This window comes from Macaca nemestrina, chromosome 12 (genome assembly GCF_043159975.1).
Source record: "Macaca nemestrina isolate mMacNem1 chromosome 12, mMacNem.hap1, whole genome shotgun sequence".
NCBI classification, from domain to species: Eukaryota; Metazoa; Chordata; class Mammalia; order Primates; family Cercopithecidae; genus Macaca; species Macaca nemestrina.
Window position 1 is genome coordinate 74,833,557 of NC_092136.1, and position 15,309 is coordinate 74,848,865.

The 15,309-nt window shown below is 44.9% G+C and overlaps 1 protein-coding gene across 2 annotated transcripts in view; it reads right to left on the reverse strand.

Annotated features, from left to right (window-relative positions):
- LOC105468769 (microtubule associated protein 6) overlaps positions 1-15,107 on the reverse strand; it is an 83,022-nt gene extending 67,915 nt beyond the window's left edge. The window contains exon 1 of one of the 2 annotated variants that reach the window (XM_011719110.3): positions 13,176-15,106. In XM_011719110.3, coding sequence (XP_011717412.2) covers positions 13,176-14,083 — 908 coding nt within the window. In that variant the 5' untranslated portion in view covers positions 14,084-15,106. Of the gene's footprint in view, positions 1-13,175 lie in introns of both variants that reach the window. The other variant, XM_024788798.2, reaches the window with a different exon arrangement.
- Positions 15,108-15,309: the final 202 nt, after the last annotated feature.

A 15,309-nucleotide genomic window follows, 5' to 3' on the forward strand; every position in this document is an offset into this window, starting at 1 on the left:
CTGTGAAGTCACAACTGTGTAGTTACCCCCATTTTATTGATGAGAAAAATCAAGGCTTTCCCAAGACCACACAGACTTTAAGTTAAGATGCATGATTCAAACCCAGCTTTGATGGACGCTAAATTCTTCACAGGACATAAGGGCACCTCCCAGGACTCATACAACCATTCCTTCCAACAATCTTCCAATAGTGTTAACTAGCCACTGTTGTGCCCCTAGAGAACTCTGGCTCCCAATTTTCACTCTCACCAGGGCCTGCCTGGTACTTTTATATACAATACTTGCACATATATTATCTCCCTCAAAAGACAGCAATCTCCTGCAAACAGGGGTCATGTGCTCTTCACCTTGAATCTTCATAGCCTATAGTCCCAGCCTTGGCATGCTCTTAAGATGTTGCATTGAACTCTGAGTAAAAATAATATTAGGCCCACTGCATTATTATTATGGAATTAGGATCAAATAAATCCAACCTAATTCCCTGCTTTTATAGTATAAGCCTCTTTCTCAACGGACTAAAAGCCCTGAAGGATCGAAAGGATTTAGAAAGAAGATGGGAGGAGGGCAGGGGGGAAACTGTGAGCAAAATCCAGCAGTAGTTTGAATGTGGGGCTTGTGAGACCGAGTTTAGGCTGTGATTTGGTCAGAGCACCTGCTGAGGCCCATATGATTTTAATGTGCAGCCAGGGCTGAGAACACCCAAGAAAAAGCATTGAGTGTGTGCAGGAAGCAGTGGGTAAAAAGACTGGAAGCATCAGATAGGTCAGATAATGGAAGGCACTGACTGCACACCAAGGTGCCTGGGTCTTGCCCTGGAGGAGAAGGGAATCCATCGAGAGTTTAGGACAAGAAGAGGTGAAACAACCCACCCCTCCTCCACTGTAGAAACAAGGTTAGTGGATGGAGATGGTATGGGCTTAGCAGAGTTGGGGCCAGAAAGACAGCATAAAGGTTGAAGTTGGCAGCAGCCGTCCCAAGAATGGCATGTTAGACTAGGCGAACATGAGGGGACTTGGCAGGGGCCTGCTGGAGCTGCACAAGCAAGACACAGCTGTGGCTGGAATGAGGAGAATCAGATTCCTGAGCCAACTCAGCCACTGACTGTTTCTGTAACCTCAATCCCCACACCTCCCTGAGTCTATTCTGCATCTTTAAAGATAGAGATGTTTACCTTAAAAGGTCATTAGGAAGTCTATAGAAAAAGATACGTTAAAGCAGATGGCACAGAGTAAACACTCAGCAGATGAGCCTGAAACTCAATTATGTCTCTGTTCTTTCTAATATTCTGCTCTTTTGCATTCTGCCTTGATCTACCTTCTGCCTAATTATTATGGTTTAATGGGGAACAATCCTTAAGGGCTAGGAGGCTTGCAAAAATGCACTGTGCACTCTAGGGTATGCCACAATGTGCGTCACTGTTTCGAAGTCACTGCACAAAATGGACAGTGACCACAAGGGTACAGCTCAGTGGAGGAGGTACTGTTTCAGGGATGCACTTGTGGTGGGTTTTGTGGCTTGAGGCCTGGGCACAATTTTCCCACTAAAAGAGGTTACACCAGGCCTAATCCTGCAAAAGCCTCTTCATTCAGTTTGAAAACAAATACCCACTGACAGTGGACTATGCTAGGATAAGGGAAGGATAGCAAAGATAATAACGATGTGTATTATGTAATACATAGCAGTTCCTGTGTGTAATGTACAAGGCCAGCAGCACCAGAGGTGGGAGGCTGAGACCACAGTGAGGCCTATGCTCCTACTCTCTTTCGGACAGGAGAGGCAAGCACAGACACGAAGAGCTCATCCTTTTCTTACTCCTCCCACATATACCAGAGATGTCGATGCTTGCTGGGCACTGACCTTAGCATTCTTTTCTTCTCACCCTCTCTGTCCCCTACCTACCCTAATATCTATGGGTTCGATTCTCACCAACAGGCTGATGTTGTCCTGATCTTTTCTGTTCTGGCCTTTCTCCTGAACTTCAAGCTCTATCTCCATTTAGTTCTTTTGTATTTTGTTTCTTATTTTTTGTTGAGGTATAACATACAGAGAATAAAGTCCATAAGTCTCAATTGTTTGTGTGTATAAACCCATGTCACCACCACTCAGATCAAGATATAGAACATTTCCAACACCTCAGAAGGTTCTCCTGTGCTCCTTCTCAGCCAATTACCCACCTAAATCCCAGAGATTACCATTATTCCAGCATCTATCACCATCAATTACTTTGCCTGTTTTTGAACTTCATATAAATGGAATCATTCAGTAAATACCCCTGTATCTGGGATCAATTTTGTTGTCCACTAGGAAGCTTTTGGTAATGTGTGGAGACACTTTTGACTGCCACAACTCAGGGTGGGGAGGGCTGGGAAATATTACTGGCGTGTAGTACACAGAAGCCAGGGATGCTGCTAGACATCCTACAATGCACAGGACAGGCCCACAACAAAGAATTATCTGGTCAATAATTGATAAACCCTGTGTATCAATCTCCTATAGCTACTGCAACAAATTACCACAAACGGAATGGCTTAAAGCAACACAGATTTATCATCTCACACTTCTGTCATTCAGAAGTCCAAAATGGGTCTCATTGGAAGCTCTAGGAGAGAATACTTTCTTTGCCTTTGCCAGCTTCTAGAGGCGGCTTACATTCCTTGGCACATGTCCTTCCATCTTCAAAGCCAACAACCACCAGTCAAGTCTTTGTCACACTGCATCACCCTAATATTGACACTTCTGTCTTCCTCTTTCACTTATAAGGACTCTTGTGATTACACCGAGCCCAAGTGAAACCAGGCTATACTTCCCATTTCAAGGCCCATAACTTAATGACATCTGTAAAGTCCCTTTTGCCATGTAAGATAACATATTCACAAATTCCTAGAATTAGGATTTGGATATCTTTGTAGGGGAGATTATTCTGCCTTCCATACCCTACTATATCATATTCTGCTGTATGAATATACCACAATTTATGTATCCTACTGTTGATGGACATTTGGGCTGTTTTAGTTCTTAGCTATTAATAATGCTGCTATAAACATTCTTATACACATCTTCTGTATTCATTTCTGTTAGGTAGATACTCAAGAATGGAATTTCTTGGTCATGGTAAATGTATGTTTAGCTTGAATAGATAACGCTAAACAGTTTTATAATGTGGCTGTACGAATTTACACCCTTAGCAGCAGTATGAGTTTCCATTCTCATTCTGTACTGAACATCTCCAAGTAGACCTTCCAAAGACACCCTTAACCCAACTTAGCAAACTGTGCTATCTATCTCAGTGTATACCATTTCCCCACCCCTCCGCCCCAGACATCCAAAACATGAATCCTGGAAACATCCTAGACTCTTCCCTCTCCCTTTCTACTTTTATTTAGCCATTATTATTTTATTCTTTTTTTTTTTTTTTTTTTTTGAGATGGAGTCTTGCTCTGTCACCCAGGCTGGAGTGCAGTGGGCGGATCTCAGCTCACTGCAAGCTCCGCCTCCCGGGTTTACGCCATTCTCCTGCCTCAGCCTCCCGAGTAGCTGGGACTACAGGCACCCGCCACCTCACCCGGCTATTTTTTTTGTATTTTTTAGTAGAGACGGGGTTTCACCGTGTTAGCCGGGATGGTCTCTCGATCTCCTGACCTCGTGATCCGCCCGTCTCGGCCTCCCAAAGTGCTGGGATTACAGGCTTGAGCCACCGCGCCCGGCCCATTATTATTTTATTCTTATCAGCACTTGCTTACATTCTATTCTTGATGGAAGTCTTTATTATCTCTCACCTAGACTATAGTTTCTTCCCTGGACTCTATTCCCAGTCTATCTCTCCAGTCCATTCTTCCCACTGCTGTCAAAGTCACCTTTTCTAAAATCTAAAACTGAACCCTGATTCTCCTGTTGCTTATAAGACAAAGGAGCTATCCCCAGCCTACCTCCCTCTTCTGTCCCTTGCCATTCTATCCTTATGCAATGATACTTCCAAGTTCTGCCCACACAGAACTGCTTATAATTTCTCTTCTTGTACTTTTACTCAAATTAATCCATTCTCCCATTTACTGCCAACTCATCTTTCAAGACTCAGCATACTAGTCACCTTCTCTACTGAATTCTTTTCCAACAACCCTCAAATCGGGCAGACTTAACTCCTCTCTTCTCTGTGCTCCACCATGCCCTGCACAGACATTTTATCAGGGAATCTGTAACTTTTCAGCACACTTGACTCTGTCCAATAAATATAAGACTCTTGAGAGCAGGGACCACTTTGTCATCCAGGGACTTGGTCCAGGATTTGACATAGTAGATACAAATAAACATTTACTGAATGAAAACTGAATGAAGAGAGTATATATTAATATGATATGGAGGAAGTGCTGAGTGTAGAGAAAGACAAGCGTAGACAAAGTCTGTGATTTCAACAGTCTTAAAACCTAAAGGGGCCGAGCGCGGTGGCTCATGCCTGTAATCCCAGCACTTTGGGAGGCAGAGGTGGGTGGATCACCTGAGGTCAGGAGTTCAAGACCAGCCTGACCAACATGGTGAAACCCTATCTCTACTAAAAATACAAAAATTAACCAGGCATGGGTGGTGCGTGCCTGTAGTCCCAGCTACTCAGGAGGCTGAGGCAGGAGAATCGCGTGAACCCAGGAGGCAGAGGTTGCAGTGAGCCGAGATGGCGTCACTGTACTTCAGCCTGGGCGATAAGAGGAAGGGGGATCATAAGCTCTAACAGGGAAGTAACAGCATGGTTCCTGAAGAGTGACTGCAAAGATTTCAGGGAGAAAATGTATCTAAGGTTTCTAGCCTTCTGCCAGGCACATGCTAGGCACTAAATTAGCTACTATTAGTATTATTATTTCTGATGGTGAAACTAGAAGTTTTTAGTTTGCTGGTTCAGGTCCATGTTGAAGTCATCTTCATTCAGCAGAGAATGAGAAGCTTACCTGTTTACATTAATACAGTTGACACAGTTTGTAAAGCCAAAGCAGCATTGTAGAGATAGCTCCTTAATCTTAATGAACATTTGTTGATTTATTTTAGTTTTATATTTGGGACACTGAATGATTCTTAGTGATTGTTGATTTTAGAACTATCACTGGCTTGACATTTTTTTAAAGTTCATATATGTGTTAGATGCAATCTTTCCCTATGAGAGCAACAAATAATTAATTGTATATATCTTATCTTCTTTGTGGGTTAGTCTTGGTCAGCTTTGTATTTCTGAGGATTAATTGTACAAAGTTAACCAATGATCTAACAAAACGCCTCAGTAAAAATGTCCAAACAGACATCAAACACTGCTGAGTTTACATGAGGTTTCCATGACAAGTTTCTCTACTGGCTTTCTTCCTTCCTCACATCACTCCTCCTTCATCTTTTTCATGGACATCCCTTCTGCTGTCAGTACTCCAAATATGTGTATCCCCCATGGCTCCATTTTCTGTTGGTTAAGTTTGTCTACTCCTTTTCCAAGGGTAATTTTGCCTCTTCCTATGACTTTCACAGGAAGTGAAACATCCACAAGCTGATTGCTTCCAAATCTATATTTACAGGCCAGGCCTCTCCCTAAGCTTTCAGATCCACTTACTCAACTGACCCTCAAACACCTCTTGTTAGATATCCCATAGACAATCCAAATTCTATATATTGAAAAGTACCTCAATTTTCACTTCGGACTTTTTTCTCCCTGTATATTCCCTGTTCCAGTGACTAGCATCACTACCAGTTACCAAAATCAGAAACACAAGGGTCACTCTGGGCCATATCCTCTTCTATGAATCTCGCTTGGTCATTTAGATCTGTTGTTTTGTACCCATATTATCTTATAAATCTCCGATCTCTGGCCGGGCACGGTGGCTCACGCCTGTAATCCCAACACTTTGGGAGGCCGAGATGGGTGGATCACGAGGTCAGGAGTTTGAGGCCAGCCAGGCCAAGATAGTGAAACCCCATCTCTACTAAAAATACAAAAATTAGCCAGGCACGGTGGCAGGTGCCTGTAGGCACGGTGGCAGGTGCCTGTAATCCCAGCTACTCGGGAGGCTGAGGCAGGAGAATTGCTTGAACCAGGGAGGCAGAGCTTGCAGTGAGCCAAGAATGTGCCACTGCACTCTAGCCTGGGTGACAGAGCAAGACTCCATCTCAAAAAAAAAAAAAAAAAATCTCCGATCTCACAACCATGATTGAGGCTTTGTTATTTTCTCCAAATTATCTCAATAGCCTCCTTATTGGCCTCCGTTTCTCTAATCTCCCCAGGTCAGCCAGCCAGTGGGAGCTTTATAAAATTGGAATCAAACTATGTTGTCCCTCTGCTTAAATTTTTTCAGTGACTCATTATTGTCTATAGAAGCAAATCCAAATTTCTTAGCCAGGAATACAAGGCTGTTGATAAGCTGACCTCTGCCTACCTCTCAGAGCACAAAAAGAAAGGGAATAATAAAAATAAGAGTAAAATTTACTGAAAAAAGAGATGCTCAACAAAATCAAAAATTTATTCTTTGGAAAGACTAAAAAACAAAACAAATCTGAGCAAGACTAATCCTGAAAAAAAAAAAAAGCGAGAAACAAATAAATATTAGGTATGAAAAAAGAGACATAACTACAGGTAAGTAGAGATTATTTTTAAATCCACAAGATAATGCTATGATCAATTTTATGTCAATAAATTATAAAATTAGAAGAAATGCACATTTTTCCAGAAAAAAATAAATTACCAAAATTGGCTCAGGAAGAAATATAATACCTGGATAAATGAATCACTATTAAAGACATCGAATTGATAGTTTAAAAAAAAAATCCATGAAAAAGACAACAGGTCCAGCAAGTTTTACAGGATAATTTTATCAGATATTTGAGGAGGAGTCTTTCTTATATAAGCTTTTTCAAATAACTAAAAAGGAGGGGAATCTATCCATCTGATTTTATAGGTATAACCTTGATCCCAACAGTACGTAAGACCAATATTAAAAAGGAAAAATTATAGGCCAATCTTATTTATGAATATATATGCAAACATTTCAGATAAAAAATAGCAAACCAAATTCAGCATAATAAAATATATTTCTGTCTAAGCGAGATTTATCCCAGAAATGCAGAGATTGTTCAATATGAGAAAAAAAATCTATTAACAGATTAAAAAAGAAAAATCACAGATCATCTCAGTTGATACTGAGCCTTCAATAAGAGAAAAAGCATTCAGTAAGATTCAATAGCCAAACTAATTTTTAGAAACCCCTAGCAAACTAAGAAAAATAGAAATTTCTTAATCTTATCTTATAAAAACATATAGCAAACCTCATACTTAATGATAAAACTTTAGAAACTTGCCAAATCCCATGATGAGGATGTTTGTTATCACCTACTATTTGAAACCACCCCAGATGTCCTAACCAACAGAGCAACACACACACAAAAAAAACAAGATATGTAAATCTTGGAAAGGAAGATAATAAAGTGTTATTTGCTAAAAACATACATTATCTCCACAGACAATCCAGGAGTGTCTACAATCAAAACTAATTAGAGAGTATGATAAGGTTCCTGAATACAAGACTAACATACAAAAATTAATGCATATGGGCAATAATAAATTAGAAAAGGTAATAAACTCTTCACAATAGGAACAATAATTAAAAGCTAGATCAGAAAAAAATAAAATAAGATAATGTGATATTAGCTCAGACTGATGGAATAGAACAGAGAACTCAGACATAATATCTAAAGATATGTGACCCTTATGTGATAGAGGAGATATCATAAGTTAGTGGGGAAAAGTAAAGCTTTAGAAAAGGGTGTAAGGATAAATGACTTTCCATATAGGGAAAAATTCAATCCTTACCTCACTCTACTCATCAAGATAAAATCTAGTTAGATTATTAACAATTTAAATACAGAAATAAAACTTTAAAACGGTATATATGTGTATATATATGAGTATATATGTGTATGTGATTTTGTGGAGAAAATTACAAAATATAAGTGAAGAACATAAAAGACTTAAATAAATGGCAACCTTTGCCATGTTTGCATATGGGAAAACTCAATAGCTTAAAGATGGCAAATCTCTCCAAGTAATTTTTTCCCAAGTAAAGCCTGCATTCACCTGCATTAAAATTATCTAGCGTGCTTGCTAAAAATTACTTAGGCTCCATTTTAAGCCCATTGAATTAGTATGTATGAGGATGTGGCCCAGGAATCTGCATTTCAGAAAGCTCTCTAGGTGATTCTTTTGTGTACTATATTTTGAGAACCATGCCTTATAAAAGTAGATCATAACGTGAGTTGCGCATTAGAATCACTTGAGATAGTTTTTAAAAACTTGGTTGCCCAGGCTACACCCCAGACCAATGAAATCAGATTTTCTGGGCAAGGCCCCTATGCATCTTTTGAAAGTTCTCCACTGATTCCAATGTGTAGCCGAGGTTGAGGACCACTGCCCTAGGTGAAAGTCCATGTAGAGTCACGTCTGTAAAGTTTGCTGCCCTTCTCCATTTGAACATTTACTTTTAGTGCTAACCTGGTAGGATCTGTACTTTTTTTTTTTTTTTTGAGACGGACTCTCGCTCTGTCGCCCAGGCTGGAGTGCAGTGGCATGATCTTGGCTCACCGCAACCTCCGCCTTCCAGGTTCAAGCTATTCTCCTGCCTCAGCCTCCTGAGTAGCTGGGATTACAGGTGCACGCCACCATGCCCAGCTAATTTTTTGTATTTTTAGTAGAGATGGGGTTTCACCATGTTGGTCAGGCTTGTCTCGAACTCCTGACCTCATGATCTGCCCTCCCCCGCCCAGCCTCCCGAAGTGCTAGGATTACAGGCGTGAGTCACCGCGCCTGACCAGGATTTGGACTTTAACTTGATTGAGGAAGACATAATTTTCTTACATTAAAATTATGACTCATTTATTTTATATCCCCAGCTCCTTATCTGGTACATGGCAGGGGTTTGGTGATCATTTTCTGAAAAAAATTCAACTAAATGAAATTGACTCTATCAATATGTAGATAAATAAAATTTTCACCAAGCCCTAAAAATTCCATTAGATTCAACAAATCTATATAGCACCTAGGCTGTGAGAGGTACAGAGTGAACAAAATACAGCCTTCTCTTCAGGTGTTCATGACCTGGTGGGGGAGACAGATATAGACAAAAGTATTTTACAATCAAGCAGACAACGATAAGAGTTCAGAAAGTAAAAAGGGAATAGAAGAAAAATTCATTCAGAATGGCTGGATCTAGGAAGGCATCGCTATAAATTCCGTATCCAAGATTGGCCTTGAGGCATTGCTGGGATTGACCCAAGAGGAAATTAGGGAAATGGGAAGTTGGAGAATGGGGCAGTTCTGCATAGCATAAAGTAAGTCAGATGGGCGTTCCTGTAACCTTCATGCAAGGCTGGAGGGCAGACATTAAAGACTCCTTTTCTTTCTAACTTCCTTGTTACTGCTCTTATTTTTCAAGTATTTCACCCTGGTTTATTAATTCTACCTCCTAGTGCCTCAGCTGGTTTCTTCTAGGAAAAGTTTCTCATTAGCATGTCTATAGGGAGCAGCTGCTACCCTATCTACCCCTATTATCTGATGGCCAGGGCAATGGGGTTGTCTGGGAGAGGAATTTTAATCACCTCCTTATGACTCATCTATTTTCTAATTGAGAACGTCAGGTCTAAAGTCACAAATGGCTTCCCAATGAAATCCATCTTTAACATTAAAAATGGCAATAAAGACATGCTTTGGCCGGGCGCGGTGGCTCAAGCCTGTAATCCCAGCATTTTGGGAGGCCGAGATGGGCGGATCACGAGGTCAGGAGATCGAGACTATCCTGGCTAACATGGTGAAATCCTGTCTCTGCTAAAAAATACAAAAAACTAGCCGGGTGAGGTGGTGGGCGCCTGTAGTCCCAGCTACTTGGGAGGCTGAGGCAGGAGAATGGCGTGAACCCGGGAGGCGGAGCTTGCAGTGAGCTGAGATCTGGTCACTGCACTCCAGCCTGGGGCCTGGGCGACAGAGCGAGACTCCGGCTCAAAAAAAAAAAGACATGCTTCTCAGTTTTATAACATCATCTATGTAAAATGAATGTATTAAAAATTAATCAAACTCATGTTTGTGAATAACCCTAAAGCTATCTTGGATACTACTTGAATGCAAAAATCTCAGGCTGATACGAATGGATTGGGAATTAGATGAGTTATTGAATAAGGAAGGTTTCTCAAAACCACAACGTCAAAGGGTATGTAATGTTATTTATGACTGTAAATTGTAAAGTAAAACAATGAGCACGCATATTACTCTGAATTTTGAATGTATATTTTACATGATGGACTGTATGTCCCTTTCTGTTTAAGCAGACTGTTCACATTGATGTCATGCGGCAGATGTCATTTGTAAAGTCCATGAGATGAACCAGTCACCATGGTGTAAACACACCATAATTTATGTAGAATGGCAGAAGAAAAGGGTTTGTAAATCAAATTATCATTGAAGTGGAGCACAGCTTGGCTTCTAAGGTGACATAAGGCCCATCTACAGTGGACATGGTACTTAAATTCAGAAGATATCCTAGAATCATAGCAAGGAAAAGAATGCGAGACAATAGGGAAGGAAAATCAATGTTCTAGATAAGCTTATAATTGCCAATGATTTTTTCTTTATTGTGTATTTAATGTACCGAATATCTTATTTCTTTATATCTACTTTCAATCAAAGTGAATTTCTCAATTATTTGTTCATTTTTATTCTGGAACAAAAAAACCATTAAATTTCACATCAAATTTGTCATGCACTTAAATTGTTCATTAAAGAAATTGATGTTTCTTAACAATAATCATTCCCTTAATATTTCAAAACCCTTCTGATTATATAGCAAAATAGTACTCCTGACCCCTAAGTCATAGGTATAATTAAATTTTACAAAAGACTTAAATTTAAAAAATTTTTTGAGGTGTTAAAAGATTTTTTTGACAGGTTAATAGAATTGATAAGTGCTAAAAATAATCATTCTCACCAGCTCCGAGGGCATAGCCTTCCCCCACCAAATCCAGTCATTTCCAGTATGTGTGTAACGTGAAGCATGACATGCTTACTGCACAGTTAAGCTGTTGTTTTGAGGAAAAAGGCTATACGGAACAAAGTACAACCCCAAATCTGGAGTGCGTTATATCCAAAGGATGTGGTCATTCCTTGAGTGACAGGTCACTCATCCATAAACAAAGCAAGTCCTGCCAACTTGAAATCATAAACTGAACAGGATCACCCAAAGAGGCTTAAGAATCTGGAATCTCTCTTGATTGGCATTGACTGTATGGTGGTGAGAAGAGACAGCTCCTGCTAGTGGGTAGTAAGGTTCCACCCGCCACAGGGTGCTAGAATGAGAGTGGGAAGATGAAGAGGCCAGGCCAGTAATCTATTATGTTGGGCCAGACGTGGGCTTCTCAGGGTAGGAAGATCAAGAAATGAAGTAGGGTCTTGAAGCAAGAAAGCCATAGCAGGACCAGAAAACTACATCCTGCCTTTGTTTTTTTATGTCTCTTGTTTATTTCCCCTCTTTTCTTTTGCTCCCCGCTTGATAGCAGCATAAAAACATAGTGAACATTCTACCATCTCATGGCTATTCAAGGAAAAGGATGTATGTCCTTGTTTGACCAAGAGCTCAAAGGAAGTGCTGTACTCCTGGGTTCCCAGTGTGGCTGTTGTGACAGCAATAAACCAAGAGAGAGATGCCAAGTGGGAGGTGGAATTCAGGAAGATGAGAAATGCAGGGGTAGGAGTTGGGGGACAGATTTTCTCTTAACATGAAGGATGTCTGGATATGCCATTCTTTCCTCAGCCTATGAGAGAGTATTGGTAATGTTCAGTGGAGAAGGACATTAGTCTAACATGAGGCTACATACAGAGTATTGGCAAAAGACTAACTCTCTAGTCCTCCCCCACCACACCCTCTTGCAGGAAGAAGGCAGCAGAAAGCTGTGACATTGATGAAGGACCCCATAAGCTGCATTTTGAACACCTCTAGCTCAATTACTATCCATACACATCTTCCTCGAGAAACCCCAAATGCAATGTTACATGTCCAGAGTCAGCCGTGTTCTGTTAGCTAATTGTTGGTTGAAACATAAGGGCAGAATTGAAAGCTAAGCCGTCAGAAGTATATACAGGATGGATGAAGGGCAAGAAGGCAGACTGGAATGGCTGAGGCTGTAGCAGAGGGAAAATTCCAGAAGGAGAGAGAGAGAGAGAGAGAGAGAGATTTTTCATGCTTGAAAGCATTCATCTGCAAGGAATTGAGTGAGATGGAGAAAGGGCTTCTTGATGGCAAGAGAATGAGAGACATCTGGAGAACATGTAGGGAAAGGAGAAAGAAGATGCCTCAATAGCAGAGAAGGCTGGAGGCATCTAGGATCATAAGGCATCACGTGGAAGGTAGGAATGGAATCAAGATGTACTAATTACCACTATGTGCTGGGCACGAGCTGTTCTCCTGAATCATCTCATTTAATCCTCACAATGTCCATCACAGTGCCTGGCATATAGTAGGCACTCAAAAATATGTTGAATATTTAATATTAATTAAATAAAAATAAAATATTTAATATCAAATCAATAAAAGTCACAGCTAGCAAGAAGTAGAAGGACAATGACTTCAAAGTTCCAGCAGTGGAAGGAGGAGGGTGATTTGTAAAGATCCTGTGGGTAATCTAGAAAAAGGTATGGTGCTTGGGTGTTGCCCAGAGACTGAGAGAGGGAGGAAAGAATGAAGGGCCAAGGGAACTGGGCCAGGGAGGAGGGCGAGAGGCCACTTGGAAAGAATTCTTCTTCTAGAAGAATGGGGACCCTGTCGGACGGCAAAGGGCAGCATCCAGGCTAACATAGCAGGTGAGCTGGGTGGGGGCAGGACGGAAGCGCAGCCACTGCTGACATCGCAAAGGGTCTCTGTGGGCAGGCAGGGATCTGAGGTGGGCGAGATGGAGAAAACCGCTACAGCTGTAAAGTGAAAGAGCCAGGCAGGCTGAGATGGAAAATACTAACAGCTTGCGCACAGGACAGGGCAGAAGAGAAGGCTTCGACGGGAGGTGGCCTGGGAGCCGGCTGGGGAGAGGGTGTGGCCTGGGACTGGAGGCAGGCTGCACGCTAGGCCTGCGTTGGGGATCGTCTGCGCGGCGACTCCCCCGCGCTAGCAGCGGCCGCGTCTCACCTGTAGGAGCTGCTCACTGCACTCGCCACCTCCTCGCGGATTTGCCGGTTGAGGGCGTCCGCCGCGGCGCGCCCCCTGCCAACCTCGGGGCCGGTGGCCTGGACCTGGGTCTGGGCCGCGGGCAGCGGCGTCTGCTCGTGCCCCAGGCCCTCGGCGCGGCGCACCATCCAGGCAGGCCCGGCCTTCCTGCGCGTGTCGCGCTCGTCCGCTCCGGACGCCTTTCCGGCCGCCAGGCCGCCAGCTCCGCCGGGGGCCGCCTCCTGCTCCCGGGCCTCAGCGGCGGCCTGCACTGGCCAGCGCTCCTGGCTCTGCGGCCGGCGCTTGGGCGCCCCGAGGATGGGCGCCGACGCCTGGGAGGCCGCGGGGATCTGCACTGGCTTGGGGATCCACGGGTGGTCTCCGCGGCGCGGCAGTGGCCAGGCGCGGAAGTCCTTCTGGTACTGGGTCTCGCGCTCGAAGGGCGCGTCGGAGGGCTGGTACTCGCTGCGCGGCCGGCAGCTGGGCTCGGGCCGCTGCACCTTCCAGGCGCGGTAGTCCTGCCGCATCACCGAGTCCGCGGTGCCGGAGGTGGAGCCGGAGCCCAAGCCCGGGCCCGGCCCGCCCCGGCCGGGGCCAGCCGCCGGCTCACGCTCACCGCTAGGCCCAGGCGCTGGCCCCGTTGCCCGGGCAACTGCATCCAACTCGCCCTGGGCTGGCTGCGTCTCTATGGCAACCGCGCGCGCTGAGGGGGGCGCGAGCGCAGGCTGCGCCTGCTGCTGCTGCGGCGGCGGTGGCTGCGGCGGGGCGCCCGGGTGCTCGGTGGCCTCCGAGTACTTGGTGAAAACCAGCGGCACCGCGATGTCCGCTTTGTCCAACTGGTTCCAGAAGCGGGCGATGCAGCAGGCCCTCGTGATGCACGGCCACGCCATGATGCTAGCTGAAAAGCCGGCCCCCTCTTTCTTCTTGAGGTTCTAAAGCAAGTCTCTAATCTTCCTTCAGCCTCCGATCCTGACCAGCCAATGTGGTTCCCACCGTTTTCTACCCCCGATCAGCCGGAGCTAGTTCGCCCTCCTCCCTCAGCGAGCACCCGGGGAGAGCTATCCTAAGAGAGTCTGTAGAGTCCCTCAATTACCGGTTGCAAACGCCTTTGGGAGCGCAGTCTGCTGCAGGCGCCGAAGGGCGAGAGGCACGGCGTTCCCGAGTCCCGGGCGAGGGTGTCTGGGACGCGCCCCTCCCTGCGGCTGCGGCGGCGCACAGACCTCGGTCGAGCGCGGCGACGTGAGGAGAGGTGGCTGCAGGCTTAAGCCATGGCGCAGAGGAGGGGCCGGGCGGTGTGGCCGCAGGATTCGCGGACCGGGCTCGAGTCTCCTTCCTGCCGGCGTCCTAGTGCAGCCGGCCACCTAGCAGGACTGGGAGGCCATCACCTCCAGCGAAGACCGAGCATTGCTGCCTCCGCCGCTGCCCGCGAGGATGCCGCAGCCGCCGCCGCCACTGCCTTCTCTCCTGGGAAGCGACCCCACCCTTTTCTGCAGCTCTCGGTCTCTGCCGCTGCCCGTGAAAGATGCTGCAGCAGCTGCCGCCGCCGCCTCTGCCTCTGCTGCAGGAAAGCGGCCCCACCCTTTTACGCCGCTCAGCCGGGAGAAAAAAAATCCAGGAACGATGCTGACTGAAAAAGTGCTGGGGGAAAAAAAAAAAAAACACCTGCTGTCGTCAGCTCGCGCTGCTGGGAGCTTGCCCTCTCTCCCCACCTCCCTCCGCACTGGCAGCTCCTCCCTCCTCTGCTCCCGGGCAACAGCAGAATCTGGGGCCGTAGTGGGTTCAAGTCCCAAGCTCGTGAGGACTTTCTGTCCTTGGGCTTGTCGCTTCATCCCCAAGAGTCGGAGGCACCTCTTTTGTAAAATAGGGCCAATCGTTGGTGGAGGGGGAGCTATTAAATTTTAAAACATGGAGGAAACTCCTAGTGAAATGTCTGTCGCTGAATAGATGCTTTGAAAAGGGGAGCTGCTGGTATTGGTCAAAACCGGCGGGCTGTGTTTGAGCCCAGTTTGGTTGCCTCCTGGTTCAAGCACTTGCCAGTCTTATGCACGGGCCTTGCTCAGATGTGTGGGAATGGGAGCACCAGGGCTGGTGGTGCCCTGGCTGTTCCCTTCCTAGG